At 37.1% G+C, this 20,893-nt stretch overlaps 1 protein-coding gene across 2 annotated transcripts in view; it reads right to left on the reverse strand.

Moving 5' to 3' along the window:
* The window catches only part of LOC127436990 (lysine-specific demethylase 5A-like), a 77,173-nt gene extending 56,317 nt beyond the window's left edge, over positions 1-20,856 (reverse strand). For both annotated transcript variants that reach the window (XM_051691548.1, XM_051691547.1), the window contains exons 1-5: positions 20,287-20,856; positions 7,730-7,807; positions 7,479-7,601; positions 6,829-6,999; positions 6,607-6,729 (exon numbers count right to left, since the gene is read on the reverse strand). In XM_051691548.1, coding sequence (XP_051547508.1) covers positions 6,607-6,729; positions 6,829-6,999; positions 7,479-7,601; positions 7,730-7,807; positions 20,287-20,433 — 642 coding nt within the window. In that variant the 5' untranslated portion in view covers positions 20,434-20,856. The remainder of the gene's footprint in view (positions 1-6,606; positions 6,730-6,828; positions 7,000-7,478; positions 7,602-7,729; positions 7,808-20,286) is intronic.
* Positions 20,857-20,893: the final 37 nt, after the last annotated feature.

The following is a 20,893-nucleotide window of genomic DNA, read 5'->3' on the forward strand; positions in this document are numbered from 1 at the left end:
GTGCGCACGTTTTTCCTTTTTCTGTTTGTTTGGTTCTGGGGGAAGTTTGGGGTTTGATCGTTGCACTAATGTTGGAATGTGGTCTTTATAATCTTGTTTTTGACACACAATCTCTTTTCTAATATGTCAAAATATCAAGTGTTAATATGAGTGGATTGTCTTTCTCCATATGGAATGTGAATGGGTTGGGGCACCCCATAAAATGAAGGAAGGTTATTTCTTTTCTTAAACGTAAGAAATATGATACAGTGTTTCTTCAAGAAACGCATCTTTCCCCACAGGAAGCTGAAAAATTTGGGAAGCTATGGGTTGGACATGTTTTCTTTAGTGCTGGCTCAAGTAAGAGCAGGGGAGTCATTACATTGATAAGTAAACATCTACAATTCAAATGTCTCAAACAGATTAAAGATAAATTAGGAAGAGTCATTGCTGTTTTAGCTGAAATTCAGGGGCAAAGGTTGATTTTGGCTAATATTTACACACCTAACGCTGATGATCAAGGCTTTTCTATAGATCTTGAAGGGATGTTGCAAGCTGGCACCCCTCCTGATATAAAATTGGGAGGAGACTTTAATCTATTGATGGATTCAGTCCTTGACCATAGTGAAGCAAAAGTGTGTAAGCCCCCTAGAGCAACAATGATGCTTTATTTATTCTAGAATATATATACATTTTTATATCTATGTCCCTCATTTCATCTGTTGTTGATTGCTCAATTGGAAACATCTTAGTCTCAGATAACACCCTAGTGAGAAAAAGAAATAATATAGTTGTGCGCTTTAATGTAACCCTTTTTCAAAATCCTGATTTCCAACAAATGTTAAAGGCTCAAATCAATGTTTATATGGAGACCAACTGGTCCTCAGTATCCTCTGTGGGCGTGGCTTGGGAGGCACTTAAGGTGGTTCTTAGGGGTCGGATCATACAGTATGCCTCATACATCAAAAAATCGAAAGCACAAGAACTCGTTGGAAGTTGGAAGGGAATATTAAAAGTGCCGAGGAAGAGCTGAAGCGCCGAATGTCGTCTGATGGCCTCAGAGAACTGACCCGATTGAAATACAGATAAAATACTATTTTGTTGTGGAAAGTGGAGTTTTGGTTATTCACAGCATGACAGTCATATTTTAAGTCGGGGGACAAAGCAGGAAAACTTCTGGCTAGATATATAAAGCAGAGAGAGTCTTTTTCTACTATTCCCTCAGTGAAATCTGCTTGTGGTGAAATATTTACCTCGGCCATTGACATTAATAATGCTTAGATCTTTATAGTTCCACGGCTTCGTCTACTGAAGATATTAGAAACTTTATGGACCCTCTAGAACTCCCTAAATTGACGAATGAGCAAAAAATTCTCTTGATTCTGATATAACCTTGGAGGAGCTTGAGGAGGCAATTAAAGCCCTGCCTACAGGCAAGGCTCCGGGGCCAGATGGCTTTGCCGCTGAATTTTTTAGATCTTATGCTACAGAACTGGCTCCACTTTTGTTAGAAGTTTTCACAGAATCATTAAAGAATGGAAAGCTTCCGCCAACCATGACAAAAGCCCAGATCAGTCTGATAATTAAAAAGGACAAAGATCCAAGCAAGTGTAAGAGTTACCATCTAATTTCCCTGATCCAGCTAGATGTTAAAAATATTGTCAAACATGTTGGCTAATCGATTAAGTAAAGTAATAACATCTCTTATAAATATAAATAAGGTGGGGTTTATTCGGGGCTGCAGCTCTTCTGATAACAGTAGGCGTTTCATCAATATCATGTGGTCAGTGGCGAATGATCAGATTCCGGTCGCTACCATCTCACTTAACGCCAAAAAGGCGTTTGATATGGTAGAATGGGATTATCTTTTTTTAGATTTTGGAAATGTATGGGTTTGGGAATACATTTATTGGATGGATTAAGTTACTTTATAGACACCCTGTAGCGGCGGTACAAACAAATGGATTAATCTCAGATTATTTCACTCTGGATAGGGGCACTTGGCAGGGTTGCCCTCGATAAGAAAGGAGGATGATTTTCCAGGGGTGATGGTGGGAGGTATAGCGCATAAGCTTCTGCTTTACGCAGATGATATTTTATTATTCGTCTCTGACCCTACTAGATCTATGCCTTGCCTCCACAGAATTATTAATTCCTTTTCTAAGTTCCCAGGATACAGAGTTAATTGGTCTAAATCCAAAGCTTTGGCTCTGACAGCGTACTGCCTAGTAACAGCTTTCCAGCCGGGCACCTTCCAGTGGCCCAAACAGGGCATTAAGTATTTGGGTATTTTATCCCCAGCAAATTTGTGTGATTTAGTTAATTTAGACCCTTTAATAAAAAGGTTTTCGAGCGATGTGGGCAGGTTGGTTCCATTACATTTATCGATGATTGGGAAGGTTAATGTTATTAAAGTGAACTGTATTCCAAAATTCAACTACCTGCTACAGTCACTCCCTATAGATATCCCCTTCTCTTATTTCAAGCAATTTGAGAGCATAAAGAAGTCTTTCATTTGGAATGGTAAGCGTCCCAGATTACATTTCAGTAAACTACATAGGCCGATTGACAAAGGTGGGCTAGGCCTACCCAAGGTTTTGTTTTATTATTATGCATTCGGAATCAGACATTTGGCTCATTGTTCACTTCCACCTGAAAGAGCCCCTCCCTGGTTTTGTATTGAACAGGAAGTCCTTGCCCCTATTATGCCATGGCAAAGCTTTTCTATCAATCTAACTGGAAAAGTTAAATTACACCCCGTTATCTCGCATTTGCACTCGGTATGGACAAAAGTGTCCAAAGTGTTTAATTCGGATATTTATCTAAATGTTGCCTCGAGCTTATGGCTGAACCCTAAACTGCATATTAATAAGTCCCCTTTCTGCTGATCAAAGTGGATTGTGAGGGGGGTTAATACACTCGGTGACCTATATGAGAGTAGTGTGTTGAGGGCCTTTTGAAAATTTGGTTCAACATTTTGGGATCCCCAGATCTGTTTTTTAGGTATCTACAGCTGCGCCACTTGTTCTGTACTATTTTTGAGAATAGCATTCACCCCCCTAAATTGGCAGATACTATGAGAGTGGTGATTACTGCTTTTGGAAAAGGTCATGAGGCATCAGTGTATTACTCACTGTTAATTCAGAGTCTGGGGGATGGAATCTCGACCACTCTCAAGAGATTATGGTAGAAAGATTTAAACCTGGTATTGGAGGAGGGAGAGTGGGCTGGGATTCTACAAAAGGTCATGTCTGCATCTAGAGACGCAAGGGTGCGCCTTATGCAATTCAAGATATTACATTGGTTCTATTGGACCCCCTCTAGATTGTATAGGCTTGGTCTTAAAGACACACCCACCTGCTGGCGATGCCAATCAGAGGATTGAGACATAACCCATGACTTTTGGGGGTGTGTTGAGATCCAGGAGTTTTGGTTAAAGGTTCAGAGTCTGGTGTGCTATGTATTAGGCACTTGGGTATCATTTTGCCCCAGACTCTGTATTTTGGGCGATGGAAAACAGACACATAAAGAGTTGGGTCTTAACCAGTGTCATGATCACCGGACAGATAATTCTAAGGGACTGGAGGTCGGCTGGAGCACCCTCTTTCAGGAGTGGTGCTCGGAGATGGGAAGGGTGGCGGCCTTTGAGGAGGGGTTGTTCAGTAGAATGGGGAAGTACAACGTGTTCGTGGAGAAATGGGGCGGGTATATATAATTTATGGATGGGTGATTATTTTTATTATATTTTTTATTTGTTTATTTGTTTTTTATTTTTAATTTTTTTGTGTGTGTATGTCTTTATAATTTGCAACCACTGGGATGTTGTTGGGGCCATGGTGGGGTTGGGGATTGGGAGGGGGAGAAGTAATAATGGGGGTTAAGACTGATTCTGTGTATTTACACTACGGTTCAAAAGTTTGGGGTCACTTGCCTGAAAAGTTTCTCATGATCTTAAAAACCTTTTGCTCTTAAGGCGTATGCTTAAATGTTTGAAATTAGTTTTGTAGACAAAAATATAATTGTGCCAACATATTAATATATTTAATTACAAAATTTCACACACTATTGCACTTGTGTATATGGTTGAGTGACAATAAAGTGATTTGAAAACTAAAATTGTATTTAAAAAAAAAAGTTTTTGAAATGGATGACTTGGACCGAATAATTAAGAAAAGAAGCCACTAAGTGCCCAGCATATAGATGGGAACTCCTTCAATACTGTTTAAAAAGCATCCCAGGGTGATACCTCAAGAAGCTGGTTGAGAAAATGCCAAGAGTACATGTCTGCAAATTCTAGGCAAAGGGTGGCCACTTTGAAGATGCTAAAATATAACAGAGTTTTGATTTATTTTGGATTTTTTTTTAGTCACAACAAAATTCCCATATTTCGATTCTATTATTCCATAGTTGTGATGACTTTACAATTATTCTAAAATGTGAAAAAATAAAAAATAAAGAATAAGTGACCCCAAACTTTTGAACGGTAGTGTATGTTTTGTTTTTCTGTGTTTATTTATGAGAATCAATAAAAATTGTTAATCTGAAAAAGTATGGAGTGCCACAGGGATCAGTTTTAGGGCCTCTGCTTTTCTCCTTATACATGATTCCCCTGGGAGATATTATCAGGAATCATGGAATAAGTTTCCACTGTTATGCCGACGATACCCAACTTTATATTTCTTCTAAACCCAACAAAAATTCACAAAAATTAGCAGAGTGTATCAATAAAATCAAAGATTGGATGGCTAGAAATTCCCTTCTACTCAATTCCGATAAAACAGAAGTACTAATTATTGGACCAAAAACCTCAAAAATAAGCCGCTAAAATATAATTTGACTCTTGATGGATGTACTGTTACGTCGTCTTCTACAATGAAGAACTTATATTTTAAACCAATCTGTCCTTTGAAAATCAAATTTCCAATGTTTGAAAACAGCATTCTTCCACCTCAGAAATACTGCTAAGTTACGACACATGCTCTCTGTTGCTGATGCATTACTGAGAGGATGTCCAGCAAGTTCAATAAATAAACTTCAATTGGTTCAACATAGAGCTGCCAGAGTGCTGACGAGAACAAAGAAATATGATTATATTAGCCCAATTTTATCGTTGTTACATTGGCTACCTGTTAAATTTCTTATTAATTTTAAAATTCTGTTTACTACATACAAATCTTTGAATGGTCTAGCTCCACAGTAATTAAGTGACTTTCGGACATGCTATATTCCATCACGTTCATTACGATCACAAAATTCTGGCTTGTTCATAGTTCCTAGAATATCAAAATCCACAAAAGGAGGTAGATCCTTTTCCTATTTGGCTCCTAAACTATGGAACAGTCTCCCTAACACTGTTTGGGATGCAGACACACTCACTCAGTTTAAGTCTAGACTAAAGACTCATCTATTTAGCCAAGCATACACCTAATTTATTCATCAACTCACAATTAGGGTGCTTTAGTTAGGTCTGCCGGAACCAGAAACATCTATCATGATCTATAACTCAGCATAAAATTGAATGACATCTACGCTACTATTATTCTATTTGTTTCCATGTCTCAACTCGAGATTCATATCCCGAGGTTACCAGAGCCGGCCAGATCCAGCTTCGTTCCTGCTTGGTGTCAGACTCCACTGCTATGAGTCTCTGAGTGATGACAACTAATGGCAGCCAGTGTTAGCCAGACATCACTTCAGTCTTTTACAATGAACTTCAGAGGATGAACTGAAGCCAACTCCAACTGCAAGACATCGGATACTTCATATGCCACTGCCTGAACCTTCGACTTAGGATGGACCCCACCGAACCTCACCGGAATGACCTAACAGTTGAACTGCGATGCACCTCATTTATCTCTGCCTGCAACACCTTTGTCTATTGATGGAATACACTCTTGAAATGGAATACATAGACTCATTTAATTGCCAAAAAAAAAAGCCTTCATCAGCCAACTAACAAAGGACAATGCATCTATGTGAACTTCTGCAGTTAATCCAGGATGGACTTCAAAGACATTAGTCATTAATCTTACAGTTCATAAAAAATCTTTTTTTTTTTAAACATTGCACCTTAACACTTACTTGGTTTACTAATCTTAAACCATGACCTGCAATGCATATAAATAACTAAAATTGGCATTATATTCATGCTGGTTAGCCAGAGGGGAACTGGCCCCCACAGTTAGCCTGGTTTCTTCCAAGGTTATTTTTCTCCATTAACCAACATCTTATGGAGTTTTGTGTTCCTTCACAGGGGTTCTAAATACAATTATTTAATTTTTTTACACAATTTACAATCATATTTAATCAAACTACACAATGATGACTCTAAGACATTATAGATATTATAGTTTAATTTTTTGTTAATGCATGATTTTCTGTAAAGCTGCTTTAAAATGATGTGTATTGTGAAAAGCGCTATACAAATAAAAATCATTTGACTATTTGGTACGTTTGCTGCTATTGCATTAGACTTGAGTTCTTCCAAATAATAACATTCGTTTGTAAAACCTCATGTGGATTTCATTCTGTCAGTCTGGATGTCAAATAGAAATGTACAGAAGTAGTCAAGCAACGGTTGTGCACTTGACGACATGAAGAACATCTGAAGTGGAGTATGAAACCGACCTCATCTTTCAGGTGTCGTGGAGAGCGTCTCTCAGCTCTTCTCTCCCTCTGTTCATCCTCCTCGTCCTCTCCGACACCTTCATCAACAGCATCAGGAGCTGCTGGATAAAGCCTGTGAACACTCTACACACACACACACATTTTGTGTTTTACATAAGAAGTCCCATGGGTTTGTAACAACATGGAGGTGAGTTTAATGATGGCAGAACGAGACACACTCACTGTTAATGACGCTCCGGTCTGGAAGAGTTCGTATGGATACAGAATCCGCTCAAAGTGAGAGCGCAGCAGAGATCCGATTCCCTTCCCGGACGGGAAGCCCATGCGACTGCTGATCTTAGACCAGCGCTTCTCCTTACAGACCAGCTCAAAACCGCCTTCTGCAGACACAAGCTAGCAAACACACACACAAATGATGTCACTTTAGCTTTTAGAAAAGAGACGCTCCTAGGGGAACTGGGTAGCTCAGCGAGTAAAGATGCTGACTACCACCCCTGAAGTCGTGAGTTTGAATCCAGGGCATGCTGAGTGACTCCAGCCAGGTCTCCTAAGCAATCAAATTGGTCCGGTTGCTAGGGAGGGTAGAGTCACATGCGGTAACCTCCTCGTGGTCGCTATTATGTGGTTCTCGCTCTCGGTGGGGCACGTGGCGAGTTGTGCGTGGATGCCGCGGAGAATAGCGTGAAGCCTCCACATGCGCTATGTCTCCGCGGTAACGTGCTCAACAAGCCACATGATAAGATGCGCGGATTGACGGTCTCAGACACGGAGGCAACTGAGATTCACTCCTGAAAGCTGATTGGTCAATACAGTGTTCCAGTCACACTATACTAGTAACAGCTTATAGTGTAATTGATGCGTCTGTGTTTTACCTTGCTCAGCAGGTACAGATCCAGCACTTTTCTCTCCACATGAGGAAAATGCAGTTTACAACCCTGAAGCTCCCAAAACTTGGCAATCTGATCCAGGAAATTGAGCTTGACTCTGGTGAGGGCCTGAACAGAAGACAGATACATGCAGTATTCATCACCCGAGTGTTTATTACACTCACAGAGAACGTCAGATAACAGTACATAAATGTAGTATTCTTTATTTGTGTGTTATAAATGTTTAATAAACTCACCTCTAGTTCATTGAGGCGCTGGATTCGTGGAGTGAAGCGGAAACTCCGAACGTCACAAGCAAAAGGAGGTTGCCAACCCTTCAAACAAACACAAAACATACCTTTAGACAAACAGAGATGATTAATAATGATTTAATTTCAGGTCATGTTTGTGGCTTTGTGCATTTGGGTCATGGACAAATAAAAGGTTGTCCAAGGTGATAAAAATTAGAAATCTTTTAGAAAACTGTATCAAATACATAGAAATGTAATCTTTGTGTCCATGTTAGTTTGATAATAAAAAAATAAAAAAAAACATTTAAAGCATTTTCTAAAAAAAAAAAAAAAAAAAAAAAAAAAAACTTTAACAAATGTCATGTGGTGTAACAGAGTAAAATGTATTAAAACACTTTCCTTTGCACCCTGACTGCACGAGTGTACCAAATTCCAGTTCTGTTAATGGTTCTCCAGCGTGCAATTTTCCGCAGATGCAGCCGGAACGCTGTCCTGAAATACTCTGACCGTGTTTCCAGCAGTGCATCTCTGCAGCAGCACTGCCCTCTGAGTCTACAGCGTAAAACACAAAGTCCTACCAGTGTATTTAATTCACAATCGAACGAGTCTCGAGCCATCTCTTTTTACAGCACAAAACAGATGCGCTTCCAATACAGTTTGATTCCGGAAAGAATGATTGAAAGGAGCCGGTTCTTTGAATCAACAGCGCAAAATATATGGCGCTTCTGGTATAGTTTGATCCTGAAAGAACCATTCTAATGAGCCAGTTCTTTTGAATCTACAGCGTGAAACATACAGCGCTTCCAGTATACAAGTAAACTTATATTGATGTGCAAGTTATGAATGTCGAACTCGAAATTAAATAAGAACTGTTGAAGTCCCACAAGCCTGAAGTACAGTTTAGCTACAAAACACAGTCTAAACTGTCTCTAGAACTGTTTATTTACTGATGACCTGTGTCTCTATTAAATCAAGCAGTGCAGTTAATGACTGGTTGTTCATATGACAATGTATAATTAAACATACACAAGTTTTGTTGTAATAAGTAGAATTTTATAAAATAATAAATAAATTAATGAAATATGCCATCACATTTCTGGTTGTTTTAGATTTATTTAAAATATAGTAAAGATCTATTATTTGATTGTCACCTTTTACAAGAACTGTTTTAAATGTATTTCTGATTGGTTACATCTGCTCTGTAGAAATCTGAAATGATCTCATTATTTGGTAACAGACAGGAGAGGGTAGTAAATGCAATAAGAATTGCATTTCTCATTTCCAAATAATTCTTTTAAAAAAAGGTACTAAAAGAATTACTGGAATCGTTACTGGAACCATTAAGGAACCGGAATCGTTAAGAGGAAATTGAGCCGGAACCAGAATCGTAAAATTCCTTACGATTCCCAACCCTAGTCATGAATAAAGGAGTTTTTTCAAGGTTACACCACAAGACCTGTGCCTTTTCGTAAAAGGGTCAAAATACTGATATTTTTATAAACTTCACACACTCTCATGAGGGTCTAAAGGTTTTTTCTCTATTTTATGGGGGGGGGTTACATGTCACATGATAACAGAAATAACTACCCACGTTAGTTACACCACATTACATTTTATAACTTTAATTCCAGAACAAATATCAAAATTACTTTGAACTACGTGGCGCCATGGTACGGTCGGACGTGTGAACGGCGAGATCTGCGCACTTTGCTATTTTTAATACTTTTTAGGTCACAAACCGTTGAGATTCGATACACTCTGATTCTTAACTGTTCTAGGGAGACAATATGTCAAAGAACTCAAAATCCTCGGGCTCTGGAGACATTAAAAGACATTTATGTGCTCAAACTGAAGACCCTGAGCAACAGGCCGAAAGCCCGGGACTCAATTTGGCCAGTGCGGTGAAAGAGATTCAGCGTTCTGTTGAACATGACGGCAATGCTGACGAAGGTCATTGCTGACTTGGAGGAGCTTGCTGTAATACGTCGATCGATCACTGCCATGGAGATGAAATTCACTGAGATGGTTAAAAGAGTGTCTGATGTTGAGAAACAGATCGATTATCTGGAGTCATCGGAGAGGGAATTAGCAGGGTTCTGGCTCAGAGATCCACAGAGGGAGACAGGCCCCGATCAATTCTGGCCAAATATCTGAGATCATCCAATAAAGTTCTTGCATTACACGAGGCGAGGAGTAAAGGAAGGCTTTCTTGGAAAAATCACAACATTTTCTTGTTCCCAGACTTTGCGAATTCAACAAGAGAGAAACGTGATCGATTCAAGGAATGCAAGAAACTCTTACATCAATGGAAGGTCACTTTTGCACTGATGTTCCCGGCCAAACTGAGAATAGATACTAAGGATGGCTGCAAAATATTTACATGCCCACAGCAAGCGATGTCCTTCATAAAGTCAATGGAATGAGTAAGTCATCGTGTGGTACTCTCTATGCAGCTGAATGGACTTACTGAACATTCACTTGACTGTCCGAGGAAACTGAGTGCCTTTTTTGTTCTTTTTGTGCTGGTTCCACCTAGCGGCTGGAGATTGTTTTGTGGAGTAACACTCCTTTGGGACAGTTTGTGGATGAATCTGCACATTCTTTGTGCTTATGCCTCCTATTGGTTGGAGTTTATTCTGTGGAATATTTTTAGCAAAACATTGGAGTGATTAGGGCATTTGTTGCACTCATGTAACAGCCGAGTGGGCCTGACTCACTGAACATTCACTTGACTGTCCGAGGAAACTGGGCGCCTTTTTTGTTTCTTTTTGTGTTGGTTTCGCCTAGCGGCTGGAGTTTGTTTTGTGGAGGAACACACCTTTGGAACAGTTATGTGGATGAATCTACACATTCTTTGTGTTTATCACGCCTATTGGCTGGAGTTTGTTTTATAGGTTATTTTCTTGTTGTGGCGGGGGCACTCATAGGTGTACATGGACTGTTTGAGTTTAGAGGGATGGATGCCGGTTGGCGCTGTCGTGCGCAGGGTTAATGCGCACGTTTTTCTTTTTTCTGTTTTTTTTGGTTCGGGGGGAGTTTGATTGTTGCACTAATGTTGGAAGGTGGTCTTTATAATTTTATTTATGACACAATCTAATTTTTCTAACATGTCAAAATATCAAATGTTAATATGAGAGGATTGTCTCTCTCCACGTGGAATGTAAATGGGTTGGGGCACCCCATAAAAAGAAGGAAGGTTATTTATTTTCTTAAACGTAAGAAATATATTGTGTTTCTTCAAGAAACGCATCTTTCCATTTTACATTTATGCATTTGGCAGACGCTTTTATCCAAAGCGACTTACAGTGCACTTATCACAGGGACAATCCCTCCAGAGCAACCTGGAGTTAAGTACCTTGCTCAAGGACACAATGGTGGTGGCTGTGGGGATCAAACCAGCAACCTTCTGATTACCAATTATGTGCTTTAGCCCACTACGCCACCATCACGCACGCTTCCCCGCTTTTTTAGCTTACCCACAGGAAGCTAAAAAATTTGGGAAGATATAGGGTGGACATGTTTTCTTTAGTGCTGGCTCAGGAGCAGGGGAGTCATTACATTGATAAGTAAGCATCTACAATTAAAATGTCTCAAACAGATTAATGACAAATTAGGAAGAGTCATTATTGTTTTAGCAGAAATTCAGGGGCAAAGGTTGATTTTGGCTAATATTTACGTGCCTAAAGCTGATGATCAGGGCTTTTTTATAGATCTTGAAGGGATGTTGCAAGCCGCTGGCACCTCTCATGATATAATATTGGGAGGAGACTTTAATCTTTTGATGGACTCAGTCCTTGATCATAGTGAAGCAAAGTGTGTAAGCCCCCTAGAGCAACACTGATGCTTCACAGGATGTGTAAAAATCTTGGTCTTCCAGATATTTGGAAACTTTTGAACCCATCTGGTAGGGACTATACATTTTTTCATCAGTCCATAAGATTTGTTCTAGAATGGCTCATTGGTCACTTCCACCTGATAGAGCCCCTCCCTGGTTTTGTACTGAACAGAAAGTTCTTGCCCCTATTTTGCCATTGCAAAGCTTTTCTATTAAACTAACCGGAGAAGATAAGTCGCACCCCATTATCTTGCATTTGCACGCGGTATGGACAAAAGTGTCCAGAGTGTTTAATTCGGACATTTATTTAAATGTTACCTCAAGCATAAGGATGAACCCAAAATTACGTATTAACAAGTCCCCTTTCTGCTGGTCAGAGTAGATTGCGAGTGAGGTTAATACGCTCGGTGACCTATATGAAAGTGGAATGTTGAGATCTTTTGAAAATATGGTTCAACATTTTCACATTCCCAGATCTCAGTTCTTTAGGTATTTACAGCTGCGCCACCTGCTCTGTACTATTTTTGGGGGTAGCATACTCCCCCCCAAAAAGCGGCAGATACTCTGGAAGTGGTGATTACTGCCTTTGGAAAAGGTCATGGGGCATCAGTGTATTATTCCCTGTTAATTCAGAGTCTGGGGGACAGAGCTTCAACATCTCTCAAGAGATTATGGGAGAAAGATTTAAACTTGGTATTGGAGGAGGGAATGTGGGGTAGGATTCTAAAAAATGTCAAGTCTACATCTAGAGATGCAATTTAAGATTTTACATAGATTCTACTGGACCCCCTCTAGACTGTATAGACTTGGTCTCAAAGACACAACCAACTGCTGGCGATGCCAATCAGAAGACGGGAAAACAACCCATGTTTTTTGGTGGTTTGTTAAGATCCAAGAATTTTGGTTGAGGTTTCAGAATTTTATGTTAGATGTATTGGGTATTCAAATTTCATTTTGCCCAAAACTCTGTATTCTAAGCGATTGGACGGTTATTAATATAGGAGATGGGTTCATAATGAATTGGGTCCTGGCTGTTGTCATGATTGGAAGACAGGTCATCCTTAGGGGATGGAAGTCAGCTGGAGTGCCCTCGTTTCTGGAGTGGTATACAGAGTTGGGCAGGGTGGCGGCATTTGAGGGGATGATATATAGAAGGCTGGGAAACATCGGTTTATTTAATAAAAAATGGGGCAATTAATTGGATTTTTTTGGAGGGCTCTCGGGGGAGACAGTGGAGGGATATAGACAATGTTAAATGTGTGTGTGCATTCTTATTGTTTTTTTTCTAAATACTTTCTGTTGATTTATTGTTTACTTATGTGTCATTATTAATTTATTATCAGACCACTGAGGTGCGTGTTTGTGTCGGGTGGAGGTGGGGGTAAGTTCATATAATTTGATTCTGTATTTTCTGTCATATTTATTTTATCTGTGACTGGAATCAATAAAAATTGTTAATAAAAATAAAATAAAAATTCTTTTAACTTTTAACTGATGTTCATCATAGCAGAGGCGTTTCAAGTCATGGTTTTGTGTAAATTGCAGTTTTAATGTATTTTTGAATTATTTAGTAGATTTGAACATAAAAAAAAGAGTAACACGTCATTGACCCATTCACTTTAAATCAATAACAACACAATGAACACATGAACATGACAAGCTGACTTATCTTTGTGGAGAAACACTGTCAGTGTTAAACACCAAATTATCCTTATTATCTTTTAATATATTGTGATCTAATCCACTAATATTTTATATAATAGTGTGAGTTTACTGTGTCTGTGGTGTCTGACTTTGTGTTTTAATGTAATAAATGTTAGTGTAGTAAGTGTTTGTGCACCGGTGGCAGTATGATCTTGTGTTTTAAAACATTAAATGTTATTTTACCATACCTTGTAGTGGTCTGATCATGTGTTTTATACATTAAATGTTATTTTACGGTACCTGTGGCGGTCTGATCTTGTGTTATATCCATTAAATGTTATTTAATGTTACCTTGTGGTGGTCTGATCTTGTGTTTTAAAACATTCAATGTTATTTTACGGTACCTGTGGCGGTCTGATTTTGTGTTTTAATACATTAAATGTTATTTTACGGTACCTGTGTCTGTCTGATCTTGTGTTTCAATACATGAAATGTTATTTTACGGTACTTATGGTGGTATGATCTTGTGTTTTAAAACATTAAATGTTATTTTACCATACCTTGTAGTGGTCTGATCATGTGTTTTATACATTAAATGTTATTTTACGGTACCTGTGACGGTCTGATCTTGTGTTATATCCATTAAATGTTATTTTATGGTACCTTGTGGTGGTCCGATCTTGTGTTTTAAAACATTCAATGTTATTTTACCATACCTTGTGGTGGTCTGATCTTGTGTTTTATACATTAAATGTTATTTTACGGTACCTGTGGAGGTCTGATCTTGTGTTATATACATTAAATGTTATTTTACGGTACATTGTGGCAGTCTGATCATGTGTTTTAAAACATTAAATGTTATTTTACGGTACCTGTGGCGGTCTGATCTTGTTTTTAATACATTAAATGTTATTTTATGGCACCTGTGGCGGTCTGATCTTGTTTTTAATACATTCAATGTTATTTTAAGGTACCTGTGGCTGTCTGATCTTGTGCTTTAACACATTAAATGTATTTTAACGGTACCTGTGGCGGTCTGATCTTGTTTTTAATACATTAAATGTTATTTTACGGTACCTGTGGCGGTCTGATCTTGTGTTTTATACATTAAATGTTATTTTACAGTACCTGTGGCAGTCTGATCTTGTGTTATATACATTAAATGTTATTTTACTGTACCTTCTGGCAGTCTGATCTTGTGTTTCAATACATGAAATGTTATTTTACGGTACTTATGGTGGTATGATCTTGTGTTTTGAAACATTAAATGTTATTTTACCATACCTTGTAGTGGTCTGATCAAGTGTTTTATACATTAAATGTTATTTTACGGTACCTGTGGCGGTCTGATCTTGTTTTTAATACATTAAATGTTATTTTATGGCACCTGTGGCGGTCTGATCTTGTGTTTTATACATTAAATGTTATTTTACGGTATCTGTGGCGGTCTGATCTTGTGTTTTATACATTAAATGTTATTTTACTGTACCTTCTGGCAGTCTGATCTTGTGTTTCAATACATGAAATGTTATTTTACGGTACTTATGGTGGTATGATCTTGTGTTTTGAAACATTAAATGTTATTTTACCATACCTTGTAGTGGTCTGATCAAGTATTTTATACATTAAATGTTATTTTACGGTACCTGTGGCGGTCTGATCTTGTTTTTAATACATTCAGTGTTATTTTACGGTATCTGTGGCGGTCTGATCTTGTGTTTTAATACATTAAATGTTATTTTACGGTACCTGTGGTGGTCTGACCTTGTGTTTTAATACATTCAATGTTATTTTACGGTACCTGTGGCAGTCTGATCTTGTGTTTTAAAACATTAAATGTTATTTTACGGTACCTTGTAGTGGTCTGATCAAGTGTTTTAATACATTCAATGTTATTTTACGGTACCTTGTTGAGGTCTGATCTTGTGTTTTAAAACATTAAATGTTATTTTAAGGTACCTGTGGCGGTCTGATCTTCTTTTTTATACATTCAATTTTATTTTACAGTTCCTGTGGCTGTCTGATCTTGTTTTAAATACATTAAATGTTATTTTACAGTACCTGTGGTGGTCTGATTTTGTGTTATATACATTAAATGTTATTTTACGGTACCTGTGGCAGTCTGATCTTGTGTTTTATACATTAAATGTTATTTTACAGTATCTGTGGCGGTCTGATCTTCTTTTTTATACATTAAATTGTATTTTACAGTTCCTGTGGCTGTCTGATCTTGTTTTAAATACATTAAATGTTATTTTACAGTACCTGTGGGGGTCTGATTTTGTGTTATATACATTAAATGTTATTTTACGGTACCGGTGGCAGTCTGATCTTCTTTTTTTATACATTAAATTGTATTTTACAGTTCCTGTGGCTGTCTGATCTTGTTTTTAATACATTAAATGTTATTTTACGGTACCTGTGGCGGTCTGATCTTGTGTTTTTATACATTAAATGTTATTTTACGGTACCTGTGGCAGTCTGATCTTGTGTTTTAAAACATTAAATGTTATTTTACAGTTCCTGTGGCGGTCTGATCTTGTTTTTAATACATTAAGTGTTATTTTACGGTACTTGTGGCGGTCTGATCTTGTGTTTTAAAACATTAAATGTTATTTTAAGGTACCTGCGGCTGTCTGACCTTATGCATCAAATTGTATTTTACAGTTCCTGTGGCTGTCTGATCTTGTTTTTAATACATTAAATGTTATTTTACAGTATCTGTGGCAGTCTGATCTTGTTTTTAATACATTAAATGTTATTTTACGGTACCTGTGGCGGTCTGATCTTGTCTTTTAAAACATAAAATTTTATTTTACAGTATCTGTGGCAGTCTGATCTTGTTTTTAATACATTAAATGTTATTTTACGGTACCTGTGGCTGACTGATCTTGTTTTAAATACATTCAATGTTATTTTACAGTAACTGTGGTGGTCTGATTTTGTGTTTTATACATTAAATGTTATTTAACAGTACCTGTGGCTCTCTGCTCTTTTGTTTTATACATTAAATGTTATTTTACGGTACCTGTGGCGGTCTGATCTTGTTTTTAATACATTCAATGTTATTTTACGGCACCTGTGGTGGTCTGATCTTGTGTTTTATACATTAAATGTTATTTTACGGTACCTGTGGCGGTCTGATCTTGTTTTTAATACATTCAATGTTATTTTACGGTACCTGTGGCAGTCTGATCTTGTGTTTTATACATTAAATGTTATTTTACGGTACCTGTGGCGGTCTGATCTTGTTTTTAATACATTCAATGTTATTTTACGGTACCTGTGGCAGTCTGATCTTGTGTTTTATACATTAAATGTTATTTTACGGTATCTGTGGCGGTCTGATCTTGTTTTTAATACATTCAATGTTATTTTACGGTACCTGTGGCTGTCTGATCTTGTGTTTTAAAACATTAAATGTTATTTTACCATACCTTGTAGTGGTCTGATCAAGTGTTTTATACATTAAATGTTATTTTACGGTACCGGTGGCGGTCTGATCTTGTTTTTAATACATTAAATGTTATTTTACGGTATCTGTGGCGGTCTGATCTTGTGTTTTAATACATTAAATGTTATTTTACGGTACCTGTGGCGGTCTGATCTTGTTTTTAATACATTAAATGTTATTTTACGGTACATGTGGTGGTCTGATCTTGTGTTTTAATACATTCAATGTTATTTTACGGTACCTGTGGCAGTCTGATCTTGTTTTTAATACATTCAATGTTATTTTACGGTACCTGTGGCTGTCTGATCTTGTGTTTTAAAACATTAAATGTTATTTTACCATACCTTGTAGTGGTCTGATCAAGTGTTTTATACATTAAATGTTATTTTACGGTACCTGTGGCGGTCTGATCTTGTTTTTAATACATTAAATGTTATTTTACGGTATCTGTGGCGGTCTGATCTTGTGTTTTAATACATTAAATGTTATTTTACGGTACCTGTGGCGGTCTGATCTTGTTTTTAATACATTAAATGTTATTTTACGGTACATGTGGTGGTCTGATCTTGTGTTTTAATACATTCAATGTTATTTTACGGTACCTGTGGCAGTCTGATCTTGTGTTTTAAAACATTAAATGTTATTTTACGGTACCTGTGGCGGTCTGATCTTGTTTTTAATACATTAAATGTTATTTTACGGTACATGTGGTGGTCTGATCTTGTGTTTTAATACATTCAATGTTATTTTACGGTACCTGTGGCAGTCTGATCTTGTGTTTTAAAACATTAAATGTTATTTTACGGTACCTGTGTTGGTCTGATCTTGTGTTTTAATACATTCAATGTTATTTTACGGTACCTGTGGCAGTCTGATCATGTGTTTTATACATTAAATATTATTTTACGGTACCTGTGGCAGTCTGATCATGTGTTTTATACATTAAATGTTATTTTACGGTACCTTGTTGAGGTCTGATCTTGTGTTTTAAAACATTAAATGTTATTTTAAGGTAACTGTGGCTGTCTGATCTTCTTTTTTATACATTCAATTTTATTTTACAGTTCCTGTGGCGGTCTGATCTTGTGTTTTAATACATTAAATGTTATTTTACGGTACCTGTGGCGGTCTGATCTTGTGTTTTAATACATTCAATGTTATTTTACGGTACCTGTGGCGGTCTGATCTTGTGTTTCAATACATGAAATGTTATTTTACGGTACTTATGGTGGTATGATCTTGTGTTTTAAAACATTAAATGTTATTTTACCATACCTTGTAGTGGTCTGATCTTGTGTTTTAAAACATTAAATGTTATTTTACGGTACCTGTGGCGGTCTGATCTTGTTTTTAATACATTAAATTTTATTTTACGGTATCTGTGGCGGTCTGATCTTGTGTTTTAATACATTAAATGTTATTTTACGGTACCTGTGGCAGTCTGATCATGTGTTTTATACATTCAATGTTATTTTACGGTACCTGTGGCAGTCTGATCTTCTTTTTTATACATTCAATTTTATTTTACAGTTCCTGTGGCGGTCTGATCTTGTTTTTAATACATTAAATGTTATTTTACGGTACCTGTGGCGGTCTGATCTTGTGTTTTATACATTAAATGTTATTTTACGGTACCTGTGGCGGTCTGATCTTCTTTTTTATACATTAAATTGTATTTTACAGTTCCTGTGGCTGTCTGATCTTGTTTTAAATACATTAAATGTTATTTTACAGTACCTGTGGGGGTCTGATTTTGTGTTATATACATTAAATGTTATTTTACGGTACCTGTGGCGGTCTGATCTTGTGTTTCATACATTAAATGTTATTTTACAGTACCTGTGGCAGTCTGATCTTCTTTTTTATACATTAAATTGTATTTTACAGTTCCTGTGGCTGTCTGATCTTGTTTTTAATACATTAAATGTTATTTTACGGTACTTGTGGCGGTCTGATCTTGTGTTTTTATACATTAAATGTTATTTTACAGTACCTGTGGCAGTCTGATCTTGTGTTTTAAAACATTAAATGTTATTTTACAGTTCCTGTGGCGGTCTGATCTTGTTTTTAATACATTAAGTGTTATTTTACGGTACTTGTGGCGGTCTGATCTTGTGTTTTAAAACATTAAATGTTATTTTAAGGTACCTGCGGCTGTCTGACCTTATGCATCAAATTGTATTTTACAGTTCCTGTGGCTGTCTGATCTTGTTTTTAATACATTAAATGTTATTTTACGGTACCTGTGTCTGTCTGATCTTGTGTTTCAATACATGAAATGTTATTTTACAGTATCTGTGGCAGTCTGATCTTGTTTTTAATACATTAAATGTTATTTTACGGTACCTGTGGCGGTCTGATCTTGTCTTTTAAAACATTAAATTTTATTTTACAGTATCTGTGGCAGTCTGATCTTGTTTTTAATACATTAAATGTTATTTTACGGTACCTGTGGCTGACTGATCTTGTTTTAAATACATTCAATGTTATTTTACAGTAACTGTGGGGGTCTGATTTTGTGTTTTATACATTAAATGTTATTTTACAGTACCTGTGGCTCTCTGCTCTTTTGTTTTATACATTAAATGTTATTTTACGGTACCTGTGGCGGTCTGATCTTGTTTTTAATACATTCAGTGTTTTTTTACGGCACCTGTGGTGGTCTGATCTTGTGTTTTATACATTCAATGTTATTTTACGGTACTTTTGGCGGTCTGATCTTGTGTTTTAAAACATTCAGTGTTATTTTACGGTACCTGTGGCAGTCAGATCTTGTGTTTTAATACATTCAATGTTATTTTACGGTACCTGTGGCGGTCTGATCTTGTTTTTAATACATTAAATGTTATTTTATGGCACCTGTGGCGGTCTGATCTTGTTTTTAATACATTCAGTGTTATTTTATGGTACCTATGGCAGTCTGATCTTGTGTTTTAATATATTAAATGTTATTTTACGGTACTTTTGGCGGTCTGATCTTGTGTTTTAAAACATTCAGTGTTATTTTACGGTACCTGTGGCAGTCAGATCTTGTGTTTTAATACATTCAATGTTATTTTACGGTACCTGTGGCGGTCTGATCTTGTGTTTTAATACATTAAATGTTATTTTACGGTACCTGTGGCAGTCTGATCTTGTGTTTTAATACATTCAAATGTTATTTTACAGTATCTGTGGCGGTCTGATCTTGTTTTTAATACATTCAATGTTATTTTACGGTACCTGTGGCTGTCTGATCTTGTGTTTTAATACATTCAGTGTTATTTTATAGTACCTATGGCGGTCTGATCTTGTTTTTAATACAATGTTATTTTACAGTACCTGTGGCTGTCTGATCTTGTGTTTTAATACATTCAAATGTTATTTTACGGTACCTGTGGCGGTCTGATCTTGTTTTTAATACATTAAATGTTATTTTACGGTACCTGTGGCGGTCTGATCTTGTGTTTTGTACATTAAATGTTATTTTACGGTACCTGTGGCGGTCTGATCTTGTTTTTAATACATTAAATGTTATTTTACGGTACTTGTGGCGGTCTGATCTTGTTTTTAATACATTAAATGTTATTTTACGGTACCTGTGGCGGTCTGATCTTGTGTTTTAATACATTCAATGTTATTTTACGGTACCTGTGGCGGTCTGATCTTGCAGATGCCGGTGTTCTCGGCGATCTCTCTGATTTTATTGATGAATCCGAACGGGTCGCTGAAGTCTTGCCAGCTGGGCTCGAACACCGGACACTCCGGCGGAGCCACGAACTCACTGAACATCGACATCTCACAAACACACACACATCATCTCACAAACAACATCAGTGCGCGACACACTCGTGTGTTTTCATTAATCACTGTCTGTCAGATGATGTTTGTTAACTATCCAGTTCTTAGCGGACCACAAGACTTTCATCCAGTTTCTCTTGAAGAAGAGCGTGTCTATTAGTAGTAGTAGTAGTAGTAGTAGTAGTAGTATTAGTATTGATGGTAACTGTCCGAGTAAAAATAGATGAAGAGCGAGCAGAACAAAAGTATATGTTCCTTCATCTTCAGTGTTTGATTAATCATGAAGCGATTCACATCCGTCCGATCAGTCACTGGTCCATCAGATCCGTTAGTTCGGTAGATTGATGATTAATCTTTAATAATTAGATGAATTGATCATATAAACAGTGTTAGCATCTTAAGCTAGCCTGCCTCTGCTCTGTTTCCGGAAGCGTCACCTTTCTACTTCCTGCAACAG

The sequence above is a fragment of the Myxocyprinus asiaticus genome, chromosome 47 (assembly GCF_019703515.2).
Source record: "Myxocyprinus asiaticus isolate MX2 ecotype Aquarium Trade chromosome 47, UBuf_Myxa_2, whole genome shotgun sequence".
Taxonomy (NCBI): Eukaryota; Metazoa; Chordata; class Actinopteri; order Cypriniformes; family Catostomidae; genus Myxocyprinus; species Myxocyprinus asiaticus.